The sequence below is a fragment of the Watersipora subatra genome, chromosome 7 (assembly GCF_963576615.1).
Source record: "Watersipora subatra chromosome 7, tzWatSuba1.1, whole genome shotgun sequence".
NCBI classification, from domain to species: domain Eukaryota; kingdom Metazoa; phylum Bryozoa; class Gymnolaemata; order Cheilostomatida; family Watersiporidae; genus Watersipora; species Watersipora subatra.
The window spans coordinates 6,851,338-6,873,660 of NC_088714.1; the positions used below are offsets into that span (position 1 = coordinate 6,851,338).

The following is a 22,323-nucleotide window of genomic DNA, read 5'->3' on the forward strand; positions in this document are numbered from 1 at the left end:
CTATATATTAGGGTGTCATCTGGCTCTACCAACTAGGAAATATCAATGCTTCTCTTCATTCCACATGTGATATAATAATCCATGTAGAGTAAGAACCATGCTAATAACAGATACTCACTGTTGGGGGCTTGCAGCACCCCCGAATGGAGAAGAGGCCTGCCCTAATCCGGATGTGTTTCCAAAACCGGGTGAACCGAATGCGCTTCCAGGCTGCTGACCAAACGGGCTAGCCTGAGGGTTGCTGGCTATTGATCCAAAGGTGGGGGTGTTTGAAGCTAGAGACCCAAAATTGGGGAGGTCTTGTTGGGCGGTCGATCCAAAAGGAGAGGAGGCACCAAATGTAGAAGTGGATGCTGACCTAAAACAGGAAGTTAACAACTAGTGCAAGCTCACCTCACGATTACGATCAATACGATTACGATGAAATAAGGAGATTACGGCTTGTCATCGAACCTTGGAAAATATTATAAAACACCTTTCATTAATCAGTGTAATGCATGCTCTAGCCATGGAGCTGAACTAGTGAACCAGTGTGATAGAACAACGAAAGCACCAGCATCGTGTTTGCACAATGCTGCCAGCTGACCAAAGACAGTCAATGCTCAATTATACCAAGACCCTGCAAACACAGGGAGCCCCAAACCAGTTCTAAAAAGTAGATATTTACAAATGCAGTTCATATTTGCAATGTACTCTACAGACAAAACATCATCGTACAAGGGGTACAAGATACTATAGGTAACAGAATAAGCCAGTAATAAGGAAAGAGATCTCACCCAAAACCACCAGCCGGAGCGCCAAAAGTTGCCTTAGCTCCAAATGCCTGCTGACCTCCAAACGTTGCAGCGGCACCAAAAGCTGAATAAAAAACGACAATTATCGAGGGGTGTAACATGAAGCTCTTACCTCATACCGTATGATATTCAAAGACTTCTGGCAGTCGGAATGGGTGAACCACAAATGGCTTACCCCATGAGAGAAAGAACAGTGATGCATGCTTTGGGTCTCTAGGAGATCAAGTTCCTTTTAGACATCGTAATATCAGTTTTTATTTCTAATTATGACTAAATGATTAGATTTATGGTTGCAGAGTAAAACATTAACAAAATAGATGCTTAACTATCACAAAGGAAACAAGTTAAGGCTAAGCAGCTCTGTCTAGCCTTAGCTAGTATATGAATAACGCAATGTCATTTACGCAGCTTAGTTTGAACTGAGCTCCGCGCCATTCAAGATTGTATCAACTAATAGCGACAATACTTCTTTCCCATTTTATGTTACATCAAACCAATTCTAGACAAAGTTTTAAACAAGAATCCGCATACCAAAGTGATTTTACCAACATGTTTACAAGCGTAAGTACTTCCGCAAGTACTTCCGCAAGTACTGACAAGGAAATGAATAATTACAAACCTGACATTCCCTAGACATGAGTGACAAAGGGAAGGTTGGGTCTGCAGAAACCAATGTCAGAAATGGGTATAATAGAGCTACTTTTTGAGGGGGTGGTAATAGCATGCAATAAAACCATAGAAGTGAGCAGAGAAACTGCGAGTCATGCTTACCTGGTTTCGCTCCAAATGTGGCTTGTCCTCCAAAGTTAGGCGACCCAAAACCAGTAGTGGTAGCGCTTCCTCCAAATGGACTAGCGGCAGCCGTAGAAACCGCTGCACCAAACGGATTGGTAGGAGCTACGGCAGCTCCAAAAGCTGAAGACTTTGCTCCCCCAAACAAATCCTCTACAATATTAGCGATGCGGAGTAAGTTAGCCAATAGGAAAAGAATGACGCTGTAACTGAACAAGCAGCAACCCACTGATGTACGTAAAGGTTGATTTAAAACAAAATTCACATTACAGTTATTTGGTATCAAAAGATTCACCATGTCTTACTCTGCTGTGTTGCAGGTGCCAAATATGTGAAAATGTGATTACAACCTCTTAAACACGAGCAGTTAATCGCAGCCACTCGAGACCGCTGTAGGTTCAAAACGGCTCAAATGGGACGCAGTTGAACGAGATGGCTTCTGTTTACACTTTCATGCAACCTCCTTCGTCAAAATATTTTCACAAATATACTTCATGGATTCAATAAAACCATGTCTATGGTCTTTACACGTTTATTTCATTATCATTGTAATGCTGTCACTTTGAGCACTGATATCTCAGAACCTAGCCTAAAAATTAGTTTAATTTTTTAACCTTAGTTCGAAGGAGTGCATATCGTCCTCTGATAAACATGTGGAGCCTGTTGGTCACCTGTGATAGTCAAAAATGCTGCAGAAATTGTTTGCGCCATTTGGCAGGAAGTATGGGTCGCATGATCAGATTACGCTTAAAAGATTAGACCAAGCTGAAACAAAACTGTAAAGTAGCAAGCATCTATATTTGATATGGGCTTTCCAGTATAATCCAAAGTGTTTGTCATAAACTAGTGCTACGAGACATTTTAAATTGAGCTTTTTTATTTCATGTGATAGCATCACGTGTCAAAACAATAACCACACCGTTTTTGTTATGGCAGCGATTAACTGTTCTCTTTTGAGCTTTAAGAGCTTGTAATGACATTTCCACATATTTTATACCTACAACACAGCGGAGTAAAACATGGTGAATCTTTTGATACCAAATAACTGTAATTTGAATTTTGTTGCAAGTCAACCTTTAAGCTACCCTGAGATTTTAGGTATTAATAGTAATTCAGTTATGAAACAATGCTGGAGGAGTCTTTACTATAATAAGAGCCAAGTTCGTCCGAAGCATTGCAAAAAGCATTAGAAAAAGATTACCTCGCACGGGAATTCAACCCGGAGGTGAGATTCAAAGGCTAGCGTGCTACCACTACCCCAATAAGTCGCCTTACCCCTTCATGGGATAGTTATTGACACGCCGATTACTAATGATGACCTCTCACAGTCAACAAGAATAGCAAGCATATGAGACAATTCCAACTGAAATTGTCTCATAATGTAAACTCTCATAGTAGTATCAAAGTGTTTAAAGTATGTTAAACTTCATCAATTCCCCACAGAATAGTTGTATAAAAGTAGAATAGACTCTATTAGATCACAGAAAAAACAATTCAAAACCTTTCACTCGGCAGAGGTAAGCGAGAACTGCACACACGCAAACACGAATTATCCGTTATATCAGTTCACAGATGACCAAAAAGAGCTTGCGCGTGTAAGGTAGGAAAATTCACTTACAATGCATGACGAGCTGTTCACATAATCCTTACGACAATTTCGGTTCTATTGTGCATAAAAGTCTAGTTTTTCTGGTAGATTTATGACGGAAAGTGAGACTATCGCAACATTCACATGAATTCGCAAAGAATTGTTTCCATCCCTTTCACGGGTTAAACGTTGCAGATGATCCAGACTTTCGTCACTATGGACCCGACCGACCTCTGGACCCCCCACCTAACATAATGATGGGGTGAATGACGGTAACCTAATCAAACAACAACCGTTTACAAAAACAATATTTTGTGAAAAATACTTACTCGCTGCAGTGGCTCCGGAAGGGGCAGATGTCTTTCCAAAAGGATTTTGTTTTGCTTTCTCTGGATCAGGTGTTCCACCAAGACCAAAACTACCCGTAGTTCCCCCGAAAGGATTTTGTTTTGCTTTCTCTGGATCAGGTGTTCCACCAAGACCAAAACTACCCGTTGTTCCCCCGAAAGCTGATGGCTTTCCAGTACCAAAAGCCGAGGTAGCTCCACCGAACACAGATCCAACAGAACCATTGTTGTTACCAAATGGACTGCTGGTTGCTCCACCAAACAGATTAGTAGCCGATGAACTAGAAGTGCCTGATGCACCGAATATCTTTGATGCTGTAGCTGATGAACTGACAGCAGTTAAATTTGGAGTTGTCCCACTTCCGGTAGAACCATCAGTAGGTTTAGCACCAAATAAAGAAACAGGTGCTGTGCCTGCAGTTGTTGGCTGGGTTCCAAACACAGAAGCGGGTGTTGCGCTAACAGCAGATGGCTGGGCGCCAAATACAGAAGCAGGCGCAGTATTAGTAATAGTTGGCTGGGTTCCAAATAAAGATGCTGCTGCACTAGAGGTAGTTGACTGGGTTTCAAATGAAGAAGGTGCAGTGCTAACGGTAGTTGTTGGCTGGGTTCCAAATAAAGAAGCCGCTGTACTAGCAGCAGTAGTTGGCTGGGTGCCAAATAAAGAAGCCGCAGTGCTAGCAGTAGTGGTTGGCTGGGTTCCAAATATAGAAGGCGCTGCACTAGTGGTAGTTGGCTGGGTACCAAACAAGGAAGGTGTTGTACTAGTAGTAACGGGCTGGGTGCCAAATGAAGATGTACTAGTAGTAGTTGGCTGGGTTTCAAATACAGAAGGTGCAGTGCTAGCAGTAGTAGTTGGCTGGGTTCCAAATAAAGGTGTTGCACTAGTAGTAGTTGGGTGGGTTCCAAATGAAGATGCTGTACTAGTAGCGGTTGGCTGGGTTCCAAATATAGGTGTTGTACCAGTAGTAGTTGGTTGGGTTCCAACTACAGAAGCAGATGCTGTACTAGCAGTGGTTGGTTGGGCTCCAAACACAGAATGTGTTGTACTAGCAGTTGTTGATTTGGCTCCAAATACAGAAGCAGGTGCTGTACTAGTTGGCTGGGTTCCAAATAAAGAAGGCGCTGTACTAGCAGCAGTAGTAGTTGGCTGGGTTACAAATAAAGAAGGCGCTGTACTAGTGGTAGTTAGCTGGGTTCCAAATGAAGGCGCTGTACTAGTAGTAGTTTGCTGGGTTCCAAATATAGGTGTTGTACTAGTAGTAGTTGGTTGGGTTCCAACTACAGAAGCAGATGCTGTACTAGCAGTGGTTGGTTGGGCTCCAAACACAGAATGTGTTGTACTAGCAGTTGTTGATTTGGCTCCAAATACAGAAGCAGGTGCTGTACTAGTTGGCTGGGTTCCAAATAAAGAAGGCGCTGTACTAGCAGCAGTAGTAGTTGGCTGGGTTACAAATAAAGAAGGCGCTGTACTAGCAGCAGTAGTTGGCTGGGTTCCAAATAAAGAAGGCGCTGTACTAGTGGTAGTTGGCTGGGTTCCAAATGAAGGTGCTGTACTAGTAGCAGTTTGCTGGGTTCCAAATATAGGTGTTGTACTAGTAGTAGTTGGTTGGGTTCCAACTACAGAAGCAGATGCTGTACTAGCAGTGGTTGGTTGGGCTCCAAACACAGAAGATGTTGTACTAGCAGTTGTTGATTTGGCTCCGAATACAGAAGCAGGTGCTGTACTAGTTGGCTGGGTTCCAAATATGGAACCCGATGCGGCTGTCGATACTGCTGGTTGTGTACCAAACAGCGATTTCGCAACACTGCTAGACTTTGGTGGCTGAGACCCAGATGGTGACACGGATGCAGTGACAGTTGTACAAACAGGGTTAGGAGCACTGGATGATGCTGACTGAGAGGTGGTTGATTGTAAACCAGGAAATGCAGTACCTGAGCTGACAGAAGCTTTTGGAGTAAAAGAGAAGGGGCTCGAAACAGAAGCTGAAGCAGTTGATGCACCAGTTGCAACCTGTGCTGACATACCAGAGAACCCTGTAAAAGGTTATAATTACAATAAAAAGAGTATTTTCTAGCCTATTTGCACTGAGGAGACAATATCTGATTAAGACCAAAGAAACTAGAGCGAAACTCTATTCAGCACAAAATGTAACTAAATTGAACGTCATATAGTTAGATCCCGACACAATATTAGAATATGACATGATTAGGAAACAGTTCTTGTGAAGTTACACCAGAGCCTTGCCGTATATAACCCAGGAGTGTTGTTAACAAAGTATGTTACAGCCACGGTTAACCCAAGTCAAACATATTATATATGGAACGTAGCTAGGTAAATGCAATGTGATCTTGAGACTTGATAATGAACAGTACAATGAAGCCACTATTGTTGTGGTAGACTGAGTTGTCTATGAATGAAATGTTTGAAGATTGAGACACAATAAATGATGACAATGGTCTACAGTATGATGTGTAATGCTAACCCGTGAAGGAGCTTGAGGTAACCCCAAAGCTTGCTTGATTGGCTGCAGGAGGCTTCCTAGGCGAAGACGGAGAAGGTGATGCCTGGACAACAGAAGCCGTAGGGGATGAAGTTTGAGACAAGCTTTTAGACGGTGAACCTTTACCGGGAGACGATCCAGTTTTTACTGGGTCACCGGATTGGTTGAGGCTAGATGAGGGAAGAGGCCCACCAAGTATTCCCTTTGAGCCGGTCTTAGAGAATGCATCAGATGATGGTGTGTTGCCGGTGGGTTTGACACCTCCAAACACAGGGATTGGGCCTTTGGAAGTGGTGCCCGTATTGACAGAAGTAAGAGAAGCTGAAGCTGTAAAAGGAGGTATACTGAGGTCACTTGGTAAAAAAAAGTTGTTGAGGAGCTGTTATTTACCATTTGGCAAGGAAGTAGTTGATATATAATTGAGAAAAGGTTTTTCCTTTCTACCATGGCATAGCCTAGATACCAGCAAGATCTCAACTAGCATTAGGAGTAGAAGGAAACATAGAAATCTCACCTCCAGTCTTGAAAGTAAATATTCCTCCGGCTGTGCTAGTCTGACCGCTTTGAGCTCCAAATACAGATATACCTGCTGATTAAACAATTACAAACTAGAAACTGTGAACAAATATTTCAGTGTTGACTCGCTCAATGATGATCTGAACTGACATCTCTAAACCAAGGAATAACTTTTAATCAGCCAAACAAATTTCCAGTGTTTAGCTTTAACAAGGTTGACTATATGCTCATAAAACTGAATACGAAGATCTTAAAGCTTCATACACACACCGGGTTAGCCTGTCTTGAGAAACTGTTGTTTTTGCGGAGTTGTCCTCCCGTTGAGCGGGCGAGCAACACAACAGCTTGTCACAAGACGTACTGCACCTGATGCATCAGCTGCATTTATAGGGAGTTGTTCTCTTCCGTCTATGCAGCTTGGCTGCGATGTTATGGCGTAAAAATTTATGTAGAAAAAATAATATTACAACATTTAACCAAAGACCAGTCTCTGTGGTAAACTTTAGTAGAACTTAAGAATAAAATAAATTGAAAATAAAATCCATAAAAACAAATAAAACTGACTGATACAAAAAGAGAAATAAAACTGACTGAGCGCACAAATAACGACATGTTTAGTCGCTGTTGTTGCCTAAGTTCTCAAGTTCTACCAAAGTTTACCGCAGAGACTGGTTGCTGGTTAAACGTTGTAATCTTATTTTTTTCTACATAAATTTTTGCGCGAAATTCGTTATGATTACCAATGGAGCGACCGACATAACAACGCAACCAAGCCGCATAGACGGAAGAGAACAATTCCCTATAAGTGCAGCTAATGCATCAGGTGCAGTACGTCTTGTGACAAGCTGTTGTGTCGCTCGCCCGCTCGAAGGGAAGACAACTCCGCAAAACAACAGTTTGTCAAGACAGGCTAACGCCGGGTATGTAGACTGCTTTAGAGCACAGATATTTCAAGACTGGAATATTTCAGAGAGTCATCTCTAGCGACAAACACCGTACCAATAATTTGATAGCTAAAAACTTCATTCGTCATAATACCCAGGCTGATGAAGCTATGAACGATATGAAGGCTGTTTTCATTAGCTCATTATACATTAAACAGCATAAAGAATCATCGCTATGGTGAGTTTATGACTTTTGGTAATTTTGCCAACAATACGCGGAGAAGCGCCAATGTATTCTCAATTGACAGTTGCACACTTGAAAGAGTGCTGACGTCATCAAATTGAAACAATGGAGTCAAATGGAAGGTAATCTAGAAATATCAAAGCTGAACAAATAGAAACTTAAAAACACCCCATAATAGTCAACGCTAATCCCATATACTGTGTCAGACAGCTGATGACCACTATAATTAGTAGTACAGTTACATGAAAAGGAAGTATTTTAAAACAAACACGGCTAGCGCCATACTGGCTTATCATCAATGTGTACAGACAAGCGTTCTGTCATACTCAACATCTCAGCTCCTCAACATTTCGTGTCTTTAGACAGGTTTAGTAAGTATTTAGATATTTAACCATTGCTAAATGTTTCATCATAAACGGTAATCGTCTACCTAGTACAGTCAAACATGGATAACTCGAACTTCAAGGGACCGAGCAAAAGTGTTCGAATTATCAGAGCGTTCAAGTTATCAGAGCACTGTCACAAGTCCATATATTTACTTATCTATTAGTAGATACATGTACATATACAAACTATAATATAAATCAAAAGCACAAATGGCTTGTTTCAAATTAAATGCTTCTAATGTAAAGTTTAAAGCGTTTTTATGAAAAAGTATAGAGATTTTTCTATCACTTGAGATTGGTTTGTTGTTTGAGGTGATGTTATTGCCAGGACGTTTTTCAGATTGACATTGGCAAAACTTGATCGTTGTTGAAATGCTCAAAAGAAAAGACATTTTTTTCTTTTGGGGTTTTACCCACGATCAATTTTGCCGTTTTTTCTTGAAGTTTATGCAAAGATTATCTTACTTTACCTGGGATTCGTTAAGAGCAACACTCCGAGGCAGTTCAATTAGAAGTTTTACGAGGTTTTACATACATTCTATATCACTCACGTTTTTTTAATAGATACTTATTGAATGTACACACGTATTCTGTGTTTAGGTCAAACGATGAATAGTTTTTTGTAGCTCAGACAACGTTAAAGTTTAATTACAACAATTTTTAAGACGTTTTAAACATTCAACATTCCGACGTTGATTCAACACGGAATCAACGTCGGAAAACTATTCATCACGGGCTAGCAGGGTCACGCACTCAAGGATTTTCGCCACGCACATACAAAACAAAAACAACATGCGATTTTTATTTTGTATGTGCGTGGCGAAAATCCTTGCGCGCGTGACCCGGCTAGCCCGTGCTACTCATCGTATAGCAGTATAAATCAATTTTCACCAAACCTTTAGAAAAGTCGTTGACAAAAATATTTTGCCGATGGTAATAATAACGACGCTTATGAATTACGAAAAGATGAAGTTTACCTCTATGGCTTTGAATAAAGTGATTTTCTAAAGCGATAACAACCGTTTCGGTAGCCGTTGGGCAAAAAAACAGTTCGAATTAACAGTGTTGAGTTCGAGTTATCTATAGCAATTTATCATTACGTGGGAACGGACCAAAGGAAATGTTCGAATTAACCATGTGTTCGAGCTATCCGTGGACGAGTTATCCATGTTTGACTGTATTTCACACCACTACTATCAGACTACTACAAAATTTATGGCAATGAGAGACGCAGAGCAAGTATTAAACAAGTAATATAGATGAAAAATGAACAAAAAACAGATTTATAAATTAATGATCATATGAGGGGGTAACACCTGGCTATATGACAACTAAATATAAAAGACCTTTATCTCTTTTACTAACAATTCAAGATTGAGAAATGCACTCAAATGTTTCTCTTTGACAAAAATCTGACTGAAATAAAATAAAAGGCAGTTTTCAATATTTCTATTTTATGCCCTAAAAAGATAACATAGCTTTAGATGCATATACTAAGGAAGTCAAAAAGATTGGTTTTACTGATATTTTAAGCTATCCAAATATGTTTGGGTGGATAAACCGATTATCCTCACACAATGTTTGCTAATTCCAATAAATATTTTATAAAAATTTGCATGAAATTGTTCAAGGCTAATATACATTTTTGGCCTACATAGATATACTCAGGAAAGGGTGCTACGAATAAACTTGATTGATCAACATATCGGTCCCAAGTAACTCTATAGCACCAACAAAGTGAGAGACTTACCAGAACCACCTGAAGGTTGTGCCGATGCTTGGTCTCCCTGACCAAACAGATTCTTTGGCTGAGCTGTAAAAAGACAGAAATAGATAAAATTATGCATACAAGTCCCTGTGCAATGACTAATATGAAAAGCATCCTTACAACGTACATCCAGATATGTAAGAGTATGGGCTAAGAAGGGTGAAAATTAGTGCCATTCTAGCCTGAGCTAAGCAACAAGCTAATAAGGATTACCTGAGGCGCCAGTAATAGGAGTGGAAGTAAGCGGGGTGCCTGCAGGAGCGGCCCCTTTAGACTTGGAGAAAAGTAACGAGCTCTCATCTACAGCAAGACATGAACAGGTTAGTGCATGATTGTATACTGTCAGATTGTATACAGTACATTATTATAGGGTGTCAGAGTGGTATAGTGGTAGCATCTTCAACTGTCAACCATGGGGTTGGTGGTTCGAGTTCTGCTTAATGCCAATCTGACAAACAGCTCTCAGCAAGCTTTCAACCCTAAATTGCTGGGTCTCTCGGATCTAGACCATAACTTGGAGGCCCCGTGTACCACACTGACATCGTGTGCTTGTTAAAGACCCACCTCTGTCCTTTACACACTGGGCAAGGGAAATAGATGCCTGGCTCTGTCAGACTGAACAGAGCCAGGTATCTATTGCAAAATGGTGCCAGGTGTTGCAAAATAGTTAATCTGAAAGTTCTGGAGGAGGTAGACACAGAGTACTCTACTCATGTCGTTATCAATTTCAATGGACAGCCATACTACTATTATACTCACTAGACAACAGACAGTCGCGATCGCCCACATAAGGTTCCTGTCACTCTGTATAGCATGCCTCTCTGAACAAAACCCTAGCAGAAGCTACATAAAGCCCCCTAGTTCGCTACTAACCACCTTGTCAAGTGGTTATTAGCGAGTATATTGTGTGTGTTAGACTTTATTGAGTGTTAGATATGCTTTTAGCTCGATCAGCACACAAATAAATTCAGCAGTTATTGCTAACTGCTCCAACTGCTAACAGTCCAAAGAAAATAGTGTCAGGTAAAACACACCTACAATAAAAATTGCAAGAGTGTTTACTCACTTATGACATCATATGATTTTTAAGTGACTCATGTCATGAATTTTATAATTTTTTGAAATTTTACTTGTCCATACACACAGTTGAGAATGCCGAGGTTTAAAAATTATATGCAATCACTTAGATGTCACCAGCACCCAACCAGTCACACACCTGAATAAGTCTTCTAGTTTGCTGTGATAATAAACTAGGTTAAGAAACAAACATTTTAAAGCTTAAAGCTATAAATGACAATTTGAAGCTATTATAAAACATTCTGTAGTGATATGTTAGCAGACGGCAGTGAGCAGGGAAAGACAAACTTGCCCAGAAGTAACAGAGGGTTAAGCATTACCTTTAGAACCGACTGGCTTGTTGAATGAGAAAGGAGAGCTGGCACTAGAAGAAACGGGGGCAAATCCTTTCCCTAAAATAATCCCTTCTACAAATTAACTGCGGATCATAATGGTGAACAAATGTTAGATCATGTGAAGATGACTCTGGCAAACCTCCACATATAACTCAAAGAGAGCTGAAACATGTTCTCACACAAGCACTATTCAGGCTTCCAACAAAACCATGGCAATATTCTACCTCAGGGCTTCTTCCTGAGTCTTCTAAAAGATAGGTGTGTACCCGACAGCATCTATCTAGTCAAATAAACACACACCCACCCACCTAGCTGCACAGATAGATGTGAGGCAAGCTATACCCAACATCTATCCGGTCAAAGAGATACTCATCCACCCACCTGACTGCACAGATAGATGTGAAGCAAGCTATACCCGGCAACATCTATTTGGTCAAAGAGATACACACCCACCCACCTGACTGCACAGACGGTTCAGCAGTGAACTTGAATGCGGATTTGCCTCCCCTCATGGCTGGCAGATTTGCTGGAGGCTGAGATATCTTGGACACAACAGGTTCGGACTCGGGAGGCTGCTTTGCGTCGAATCTGTTGGCTATGGGCTGAGCCAATCCTGTTGGCTGGCTCTGGGTCACCTTCTTAGGAGTATCCACAGAGCGACGATGAACAACGGAAGGCTTGCTTGTAGACGCACCTGCGACATTGGCAGGTCGAGGAGGGGAAGCCTTAGCTGCCTGTAATAGCGGATCAAGTAAGAGGTAGGAGAGAAACCTACCAGCGAGTTAGTCAGCAACACGCTGAAACAGCTGTCATGAGTAAACGTCATGACTGTGACATCATGATATCATCGCTGTGAGCCTTGATTCACGTGTCGACCATGAAGGTGGCAGAAAAGGCCTCCAGCCATAGCTCTACAACTATGCTTCCCGTGAACTCAGCGAGTCTTCACTGACTAGCTTTGAGTTCACAGGAGCTTTGGCAGGAGCCTTGGGACACAAGTATGCCACCATGAGGCAATCCCATGATGATACTTCCAAATAAACTTAGTTCATCACAAGAACACGCTATGTATACTAATTTAAAATACACAATACAATATAACCAAACTCACATCAAGTACTAGACTAATATATATATATACATGTATATATATATATATATATATATATTAGTCTAGCTTTATATATATGTATTAGTTCACTTTAGCTATTAGTTAACACTAATAGCTAAAGTGAACGCTAATAACTATAGTTAACACTGTTAGCTATAGCTAACACCTGATAGCTATTATAGTTAACACATGATAGCTATAGTTGAAACTAATACTATAGTTAACACTAATAGCTATAGTTAACACTAATGGCTATTGTTAATACCAATAGCTATAGTTAACATCTGATAGCTATAGTTAACACTAATAGCTATAGTTAACAGTAATAACTATAGTTAACACTAATAGCGATAGTTAACACTTGATAGCTATAGTTAACACCTGATAGCTATAATTAACAATAATAACTATAGTTAACAATAACTGTAGTTAATAATAACAGCTATAGTTGACAGTTAATAACTCTGATTGTCTGTTGGCATAGTTCCCTCAACAACGGGCTGTTTACTCAACAGAAACAAATCAATTCTAAAAGTAGAAAGTGAAAAATCAAGACAATTTTGAGCACTCGTATGTGGAAAATAGTACGACATAGTAGAGCAGGGGTGGGGAACCTTTTCCAGAAAAGGGCCATTTTGCAAAATGTAACTATTGTCGAGGGCCGCATCGTACAACCCTGATTTGGGATTTTCTGTCTTTATTAAAATTTCAAAAAGTAGCATATAATATACAACTTGAATACAATACAAGAATAAACATGTATGTATTGGATTTATAAATGACAGTAGACAGTAGATAAAGTTTGGAGATACAAAATATAATATTTTTATAATATTCATAGTTAGTGAGAAGCTTGGTGTTGGATATTTTTAGCCAATTCGTTAATGTTAGGTTCTATTCTTGACGTGCACAGACGCCAACTATGCAGCAGATGATTGCCAGTCAAATTGCTTCTCTGTTTGCTTTTGATGTGCTTCATTTTGGAAAACAGTTGCTCACAGGTATATGTACTTTCAAACATGCAGACAAATCTTCTGGCAAACCGCTTTAAATTACAGTAACCTTCAGTTGGTAAGGACTTATAAAAGTCAACTAGGTGCATCTCTTTAAAATTTTGGATGAGCATTTCATAGAGCTGGATAGCTGCTGAGCTTATCTCACAAGTACAAGGCAATGAGGCATGGTCATCTCACTCCTGAGACTTCTGAACTCTGTAAAACGAGAGGAAATCTCCTCCCGAAGTACTGCCACTCTCTGAGCATTGCTATCCAGGATCTCGTTGTTGCCATTAAAGACAGATTTAAGGATGGGAAAGTGATCCAACTTTTTTTTACACAGACTTTGCTCATAGAGCTGAAGACCTCTTTCAAATGTTCGGAGGTGCTTAAAAAAGTCATGTACCAACTTGTCTCGTTCTTGAAGCCTCACATTGAGTTGAAATAATTTTTGAGAGATATCATTTAAGAACGCAAAGTCCATTCGCCAGAGAGGATCACACAGTTCTTGAACTTCCTTTCGTTTCAACTTCAGAAATAAAATGATCTCATCTAATAATAGCCAGAAACGTTGCAATGTTGATGCTCTGCTAAGCCAGCGAACCTCTGGGAAATAAACAACATCCTCAGATTGGCTGCCCAGGTGTTTCAAGAACTCCTGAAACTCTGTGGTTTAGTCTTCGTGAGGTATGTAGTTTATTGTTTTTACTACTACTGAGTTGACATGATCCATGTTGATAATTTTTGCACTCAGGTTCTCCTGGTGTATGATGCAATGAACTGCAATAACATCTGGCTGGAGCTCACGTACTTTGGCTATACGACCATTGTGACAAGCTATCATGGATGGTACACCATCTGTGCACAGTGACACACATTTTCTGAAGTCCTCAATCCCCGTTGTCTGAATAATGTAGATGCTTAAACACCTTTAAATATATCTACACCTCTTGTAGTACCTTTCAACAGGTTCAAGTCGAGCAGTTCCTCAGTTACATTGAAATCCTTATCCACAGCTCGAATAAATACAGCCAGCTGTGCTGTGTCCCTGATACCTGTACTCTCATCAAGTGCAAGTGAATAGCATTCAATATCACCCAGCTTCACCTTTAATTGATATGCTATGTCTGAGCCCATATCCTTTACTCGTCTGACTATTGTGCGGCGTGAAAGAGATACATCTGAAACACTTTTTAGCATTTGTGAGCACTTAACTTCAGCAAGTTTTAGTAAGCACTCTTTTACTATTTCACCATCAGAAAAAGGCTTTTGTTGTTTGGTGAAAATCAAACTTTAGTTCACATTGCCAATACTCGAGCTCACTATAGTATTGGCAATGTCAACCTCATGTGATTGAGTTAACACTTGCTGCTGCGCTTTCAGGCTTTTTGTCAACTTTTCTGCAAGTTGTCTTTTCTCCTCCATGTTGTATCTGCCATACTATTCACCATGATTTGTTTCAAAATGTCTTCTAATGTTGTATTCCTTGATTTGAGCTACTGAATTCTGGCAGATTAAACATACAGTCTTGTTATTTACTGATGTAAACGAGTAATTATCCTGCCATTCAATATTGAATTTCCTGTTTTCTTCGGCCACAGTTCTTTTTCTTTTAGTAGCCATGATGACTAGACAGCACTTAATTATTAATCAACAGTTAGGTAACTGTTAAAGTAAATTGACCAATAACGGGAAAGAACAAACAACCAATCATTGAAAGGGAATGGATATTTGTAAACAACTAGGTACATTATTGCAGTGTATGCTATGTGTAAGACAAACCTGTAACTGTGATCTAAATACATGTATAGAAATATCACAGATCACGGATTGAATGATAAATAGATGGCATTTTTTCAGTAAGTACATGTATGTACCGTTATATAACACTATCTATACCTACTCTGCTAAAGTTTAAAGCCAACTGAAAATTCCAGTTGATGTGAGGGACACTACACTATGCTTTCAACAAAATCTCACCACTATGTAGCATTTTTTATATTTAGCGAACTGTACTCATTCAAACACATCTATGTAATTATGCAAAATTACTGGAAGGGGTGGAAGGGCCACACAATAAATGACAAAGAGCCACATGCGGCTCGCACATTGCCGGCCCCTGTAGTAGAGCAATGGCTCTACTAACAGAGGCGGGCAACTAGTAGTACATTGCTCTACTACCGCCTTATAGTGGAGCAATGGCTCTAATATTTTCTGTGGAGGCAGCACAAGGTTTTCAAAGCTAAGTATAATGTGCACTATCATGAAATGACCCGCATAGGTTCAGAAGTCAACATTTTAGGCCTTCATAAAACTAGTTCTGAAATACAAAGAATAATTATGCAACGTTACTACTGAACACTCGAATACCTGAATCAGAGTTTTTCACCCTCTCACATCGCAAGATGTACCGTATATCCCTGCATATAAGCCGACTCTAAAACTCAGAAAGATTTCCAAAACTAAGGGGTCTGGCTTAACATGCGCAACTCTGATTGAAAACAAAGGAAGTTACTTACACTTAAGTTAATTATACTAACAATACTAACTTCAACAGCAGCTTGAACCATTAACTCTACTTTATTAACTCTTTCGCTGCCGCATTAAATTCTAACGGAAAGATTATTCTGCCCAAATTAATTCAAACGGATTTTCGAAAACCGATATAGCGCTAGTATTTAAGCAATATCTCAATAAAAAAAGATATTTTTTGCTGTAAAATTCATCTTATTCAGAAGAAAATTCTCTGAATGATAAGTAAAAATTGTTTAGTGAATCTAACTCTCGCAATTTTTCTGACGCTTTCTTTGCATTGAACGAATGCAGTGCGTTTCTTATTGCCATGACGATTACGATCTGGTTTTGCAGTTTTGAAAAGTAATTAAAAACGAAATTGCTACGCCAAAAATTTTTTCATTGGTTACACGTCATTGGCAACAAGATTGTTTCATTGGAGACAAAATTTGATGAGTCTAGCTAATGTGTGGACTTAGCAATAAAAAAGTGAAACCCTTTTGATAAGCCGATTTATCGGCTTGCGGTCCGTACTTATAGTCCTAAGAAAGCCAATACATCGGCTTGCGGTAGCGAAAGAGTTAATAAAAGTAAAACATAACAACAATGGTTACCACCACCATTAACTCTTTTGTTACCAAGTAGTTTTTTTACGGAGACAATTAAATATTCAGTAAAATCAAATATTTGATGTTGGCGCATGTAAGTTGTCAGAAAATGTGACCAAATTAATTAGTTTAATATTATTTAGCTTGAAAAGGATCCAAATCAGATGAGTTAGCACTATTAATATAGCTTATGGTATTATTATTACTGCTAAAAATAAATACTCGCTGTCACTACTGCTATTACCCAATAGGTAATCATCAGAAATCCATTGATCTCCAATTGGTGAAACTTACATTGCCGTAATGCGTCTGATCATCACGAAGAAGAAATAGCTATGAAATTGTGTTCCTGCAAAGCGAAGCCAAGGTCAGCGTAAGATGCAAACAAGTTTTCCATTGGCTCAACACAAACAGATGGTTGTTTTCTTTCGGGAGGGAATTAAGCAAATACGCGATAGGCTAATCATACAACTACTCACCAATCTGAAACCTTTTGTACGAAGCCTGCAAAAGCCACTCCATTTGTCGTTGCTTTGATAGGTATGTATGGCGTGTTATGATTTATAGGGTTGGCTTATACACTAATTTTTATAAATTCCCTGATCTCAGGGCATTTTTCCTAAAGTCGGCTTATATGTGAGGATATACGGTATGTGGAAACAATCCCCAATTCAAACCCTAATGTCACTACAATTGAACTTATACTCCGATAGCCACCCAGTCAATGCTCATGTATGTCTAACCGTAGGCAGATCTGACAAGCTAGTACATACCGCGGCCTTCGATCTCCTAGCAGACTGCTCAACCTGAATGGCTGAAGGTCTGAGATTGGTAGGCGCAAACCTTACAACAGGAACTCTGGAACGTGACATGAGCAAGTCTCGGAGTTGTTCTCTCTTATCAAAAGACAGCTTTTTGCTTTGAGGCTTAGAATTGGGTGAAATAGAGCTGTCTCCTTTCTGTTGCAGTAGGCTATAGTTGAAGAGATTCAACCAGTGAAAATATGCAGGTTTAATAATGGACTGATGAGGAATTATACGACAGTATAATGTACAGACAAGGCTTTGAAAATGACTCAATTCTCATCAACAAAATTATCCTTTTTTCCCCCATTCTTTTGTATCATATGTCGTTTACGAATAGATTCAATTCACCCAAAGAGACAAAATCAATTCTTTATTAATTCTTACCAGAAAATGACTTAAGGTAATCTATCAAAATAACGATAAACCACAATCCCCAATTTAACTATTCACATTAGCACTTGACACATTAGCACTTTGTATAGCAAATATTAACTCTTTCACTATAGAATTTTTGCTTGTTCAGACGGAAATTAATCATGCCAAAAGGTACTTGCTGACGTACACTCAGTATGTTTGCTGACATACACTCAGTATTTTTGCTGACATACACTCAGTATGTTTGCTGACGCACACTCAGTATGTTTGCTGATGTAGTACACTCAGTATGTTTGCTGACATACACTCAGTATGTTTGCTGACGTATACTCAGTATGTTTGCTGACGTACACTCAGTAGGTTTGCTGACGTACACTCAGTATGTTTGCTGACGTACACTCAGTATGTTTGCTGATGCACACTCAGTATGTTTGCTGACGCACACTCAGTATGTTTGCTGACATACACTCAGTATGTTTGCTGACATACACTCAGTATTTGGGCTATAAAAGAGCTTCTGTCAAAGAGCTTTAATTGAAAGGTTTTTGAAATCAGAAGTAAATTCGGCACATGAATCAATGCATTTGATAAACAAAACCTGTTTACTATTTTGTGTAGTTTAAGTTTAATTCTTACAAAAGATTGTAGATCTAAGATTTGCAGGTGACTGAGTATCAGAACCGCTGGATTTAATGGAAGAAAAATTAGAGATGAAGAACTGCATCTACTCTGAGAGACAAAATTGTCTGGAGACAAGTACAAACACTAGTTCATATAAGGCAAGAAGCAGAGGTAATTTATCACAACTGATAATTCACCTGAGTAGCTGATCCAGCAAACGGAGAAACAAAAACTTATTTACTAGAACCTTACAAGTTTTTGATCTGTATTTCAAAAGAGAAATGCTATCCTTTTTGAAGTTTATTCAAAACGCAGACCCACATTCTCTAATATAAAAATATAGTTATCAGATATATCTTTGGCTCAATGTTGAGGAATTTCACTAGCAGAATTACATTTAGGTCACTGCTTACAATTTTTCTTTTCATGCTGCTTGAACCTTGTTCTTTTGCTTGAACGAGAGTGTTAACTCAAATGCCCATCTCTGGTATCATGTCGAACCAAGACTGGTTTATAACCATTATAACTACTGATTTATGGAAGAGAAACTTAATTGCAATACCCTAAGACACTTTTATTTCGCTAGTATTTAGTTTCGTGAGTAGCACACAGAGTAAAATTTCGCTGCAACTTAATTTCGTAGCTCTGATGAGTGCGAAAATGTGGTGGTGTGAAAATAAATGCAGTGGAACAAACAGATTAGATTCTTTAGGTCCAGTTCGCTAGTAAAAAATTTTTTTCAATGTGGGACTAGTTTGTATTTGTAAACCGCAGGTAAAAATGTGTGGGCGTGATTGATAATTCAATTTGATCGCTTGCTGCCATTTGTTTCTTGGACTATCAATGAAGTTTAGGTCCCTCTATATATGACGACTTTATTGTGGATATCAATGAACAAAGCTATTTTATTTCGCGTTTTCGCTCGTTCGTTATGATAGTTTAGTTTCCCTCATGAAATTTTCATGAGAGGATGACTCAGCGAAAACGCGAATGTTAGATGACGCGAATACATAAGTGTCCTAGGGTAATTATCACAATGAGAAACATGATGAATATGGTAAAAATGTCGTAACAGCGCAATTTGAGAAGCCTGCTGTTGCAGTCAGTATATAGGAACGATGGCTTATTGAGATACCTGAAGTTGGGGTCAGCGGATCTGAGGGCAGACTTTTTGACACTGAGCAGTCCAAGTTTCTGTACAAGGTCATCCACTTCTTCCCTCTTAACGGCTACAACAGAGTCAGCATGTGACGTACAGACACAACCCAACAAAACCAGCATTTCCTCTGCCCAGAGGACTTCAACAGTAGCAGCTAATGATGCACCGACAAGGAGACAGCATGATTCACATAAGACTGAGTGAAGACTGAGGTCCATGACAATTACAAAAGCAATGTCTGGGCAGCAGAAAACAGCACTTGTTTTGAAGATGTGGACTTAAATAGTACCGAAAGAAAAAGCAAGAATTTTGGCAAACAGAAAGTTGTTTCTTTACACACCAATAACTCTCTCTATGGTCGCCAATGTACGGTATATCACGTCTGTGCGAGATGCATTCTCAACAGCATGGCTCTTGGACTTGTCCCGGTGAGCAGCCAACCAGAGTTCATCAAGGTGGGAGTCAGTAGCTACTAGCTGCTGTTTCATGTACTGGAACCTCTGCTCTATCGACTGTAACATACCAGCGGATAGCATACTAACACGTGACATATCTGCGTGCAACAACAGCGCGTTATCAGGTATTTACAGTATGTTATCAGGTAATAAGTGCGCTAGCAGCTGTCGTATGACGTGTTCAGCTATAACACATGCTAGCAGAGCTTTAACATGATGTTATCAGCCATAACTGGATGTTAGCAGTTATGCCATCAAGATATCAAATGATATTACTTTCACCTATGACAAGATAATACTAGCTATGGCAGTGGGCCGTTACACATGTACAATGGTAGATAGATAGTAGAATCGCAATAGTCGAAGAGACTAATTCAGACAAATTTTTTATCTCAACATACCGTAGTTGTTGTCTCTCATCCAGATACTATGGATATTTACATACTAATCCATCGTTTTTTTGACGTCATCAAGCCGTTTGCACATGTGCTCATTCACAAAAAAGCCGCCATATTTGTAAAAAAACGATTGTTTTTCTTTTATTTAATAGTACTTTTTGGTGTTGTTTTGATACTATAATAAAAAATTGCAAACAAAAGCATCGTTTTCAAAAATATATTGCTAAAGCTTCGTGTTTTTAAAGATAAAATTGTCTGTAAAGATGGCCGACGACGATAAAATGATGTCACGGAAAAGCGAAGGATAGAATGATTCTAAGGAATCTAATCTAATTTCAAAAGAAAAATCTCCTTTCTATTTGGTGAGCAATTTTCATTGTAGCTAAGATTTTAATATGATTACTGAAAATTATTTAGCAGAGGATTAGACTACCAAATAATAAAACTAACTACCTGACCATGATGGCCATTTACCGAGACACCATGTAACAAAGAGTTGTTCAAACCTACAGAAAAAAGAATATCAGGAAGTTCCGATCAAAAAAAAGCTTTTTTAATTAAAATGCGAGCATTAGTGATAATTGTAGATATGCTCGCTTACATGGTGTATAACTTATATGGTGTATAACTTACATGGTGTATAACTTACACGGTGTATAAATTGACTAAAATGAAGCCAAAAGAGCCAACCAAAGAAGATAAGTAAAAAATGAAACAAAATCAAATTAGAATTAAGTTTAGTCTCATATAAGTGAGTAAGCTGAGTTTAAGTGAGGTTTAAATTTTACGTTACGTAGTGTCATAAAAGTGTGTTCACAATATACTGTGTTAGGGTTTTTTCAGAGAATGGTAACGGATTAATCTGTATTAAGTTATTTTATATAGGAATAACTTATTTGAGATACAAGATAATTGACATAAGAGCTCAGTCCTAGAATGCATTACGCTCGTATGTTGAGGTATGACTATACAGTGCACCCTCGGGTTACAATGTCGCCGTTATACAATCTTTTTACCTTACGATATAAAACATAATGGTTTTTGTCCTCGCTGTACGAATACTATTCCGAAAAATAAATTCAACTATAAGTTCACTCGAAATTCAAATTTGGCAGTTAGTGTGATGTGCCTATTACGCCGAAATAGCAAAGATGCCGTTATGCTGTTCGCCAGAAACCTCACAACGCCTGAATGTGATATGATGACTGACTACTCTCAGGTCAGCATTCCTCGAGTGAAAAGTGGTAATATTTTCCCTTTAAAACCAGTACCAAAGATGGAGTCGCGATCCTTTCGAACAGAGGGTTAGGGATCAAACAACTTCCCTTAACCTGCTAACAAAATTATACTTAATTATGTATTAAATTTATTTTTAAGTTTATAGTAATATAATTATAGTATTGATATATTTTTTACCTCCTCTCTGCTCTACCCACTACATTTACCAGCTCCAATTACGTCACGGCCATTAAATGATCAAAAGGTTGAAAAAGAGTAACGAGTAAAACTTGTCGACGAGTAACGAGTAACGAGTAACGACGTCGACTGAAAGTATAATAAAAAAGAAGCCGGAAACTAGGTGATAAAATTTTAGCAATGAAAAAGTTGAAGTTTAGTAAAATAGTTGAAAATACAAACTAAAATTAGCTTAAAAAGTGTGTTTAGTTGGCTAACATCATTTAAGTTGAATTCAAAGTTTGTTGTATGTCTGTCTTGAAAGTAAGAACTCCCTACGGTACGTTCTGCTGCTACTGCACATACACGTTGTACATTGTAATGTTACATTTAATTGCAGAGCATAACCACTAAGTACAATATAGTTACTAGTACCCTAGTAACTATAGTCACTAAGGTTAACATATTATTTTGTTACTAATTTTTAATATGCACAGTATGTATATATTATACTTATATAAAAAATTGATAATTTTTACCAGGAGATGGTTGCATTATACAATACGTTTTTGCTAGATGATGCCAACCCTGGAACCCATTAAAATCGGTTCGACGAGGGCGCACTGTCTATATTAACTGCGCGCACGGCTA

The 22,323-nt window shown here is 38.9% G+C and overlaps 1 protein-coding gene across 1 annotated transcript in view; it reads right to left on the reverse strand.

The window, feature by feature from the left end:
* LOC137400381 (nuclear pore complex protein Nup214-like) overlaps positions 1-22,323 on the reverse strand; it is a 44,494-nt gene that overhangs the window by 851 nt on the left and 21,320 nt on the right. The window contains exons 14-26 of the mRNA XM_068086708.1: positions 19,765-19,936; positions 19,401-19,494; positions 17,237-17,435; positions 11,693-11,969; positions 11,221-11,292; positions 10,037-10,123; positions 9,806-9,868; positions 6,540-6,614; positions 6,008-6,352; positions 3,504-5,558; positions 1,566-1,739; positions 777-858; positions 119-358 (exon numbers count right to left, since the gene is read on the reverse strand). Of these exons, the coding sequence (XP_067942809.1) occupies positions 119-358; positions 777-858; positions 1,566-1,739; positions 3,504-5,558; positions 6,008-6,352; positions 6,540-6,614; positions 9,806-9,868; positions 10,037-10,123; positions 11,221-11,292; positions 11,693-11,969; positions 17,237-17,435; positions 19,401-19,494; positions 19,765-19,936 (3,935 nt within the window). The remainder of the gene's footprint in view (positions 1-118; positions 359-776; positions 859-1,565; positions 1,740-3,503; positions 5,559-6,007; positions 6,353-6,539; positions 6,615-9,805; positions 9,869-10,036; positions 10,124-11,220; positions 11,293-11,692; positions 11,970-17,236; positions 17,436-19,400; positions 19,495-19,764; positions 19,937-22,323) is intronic.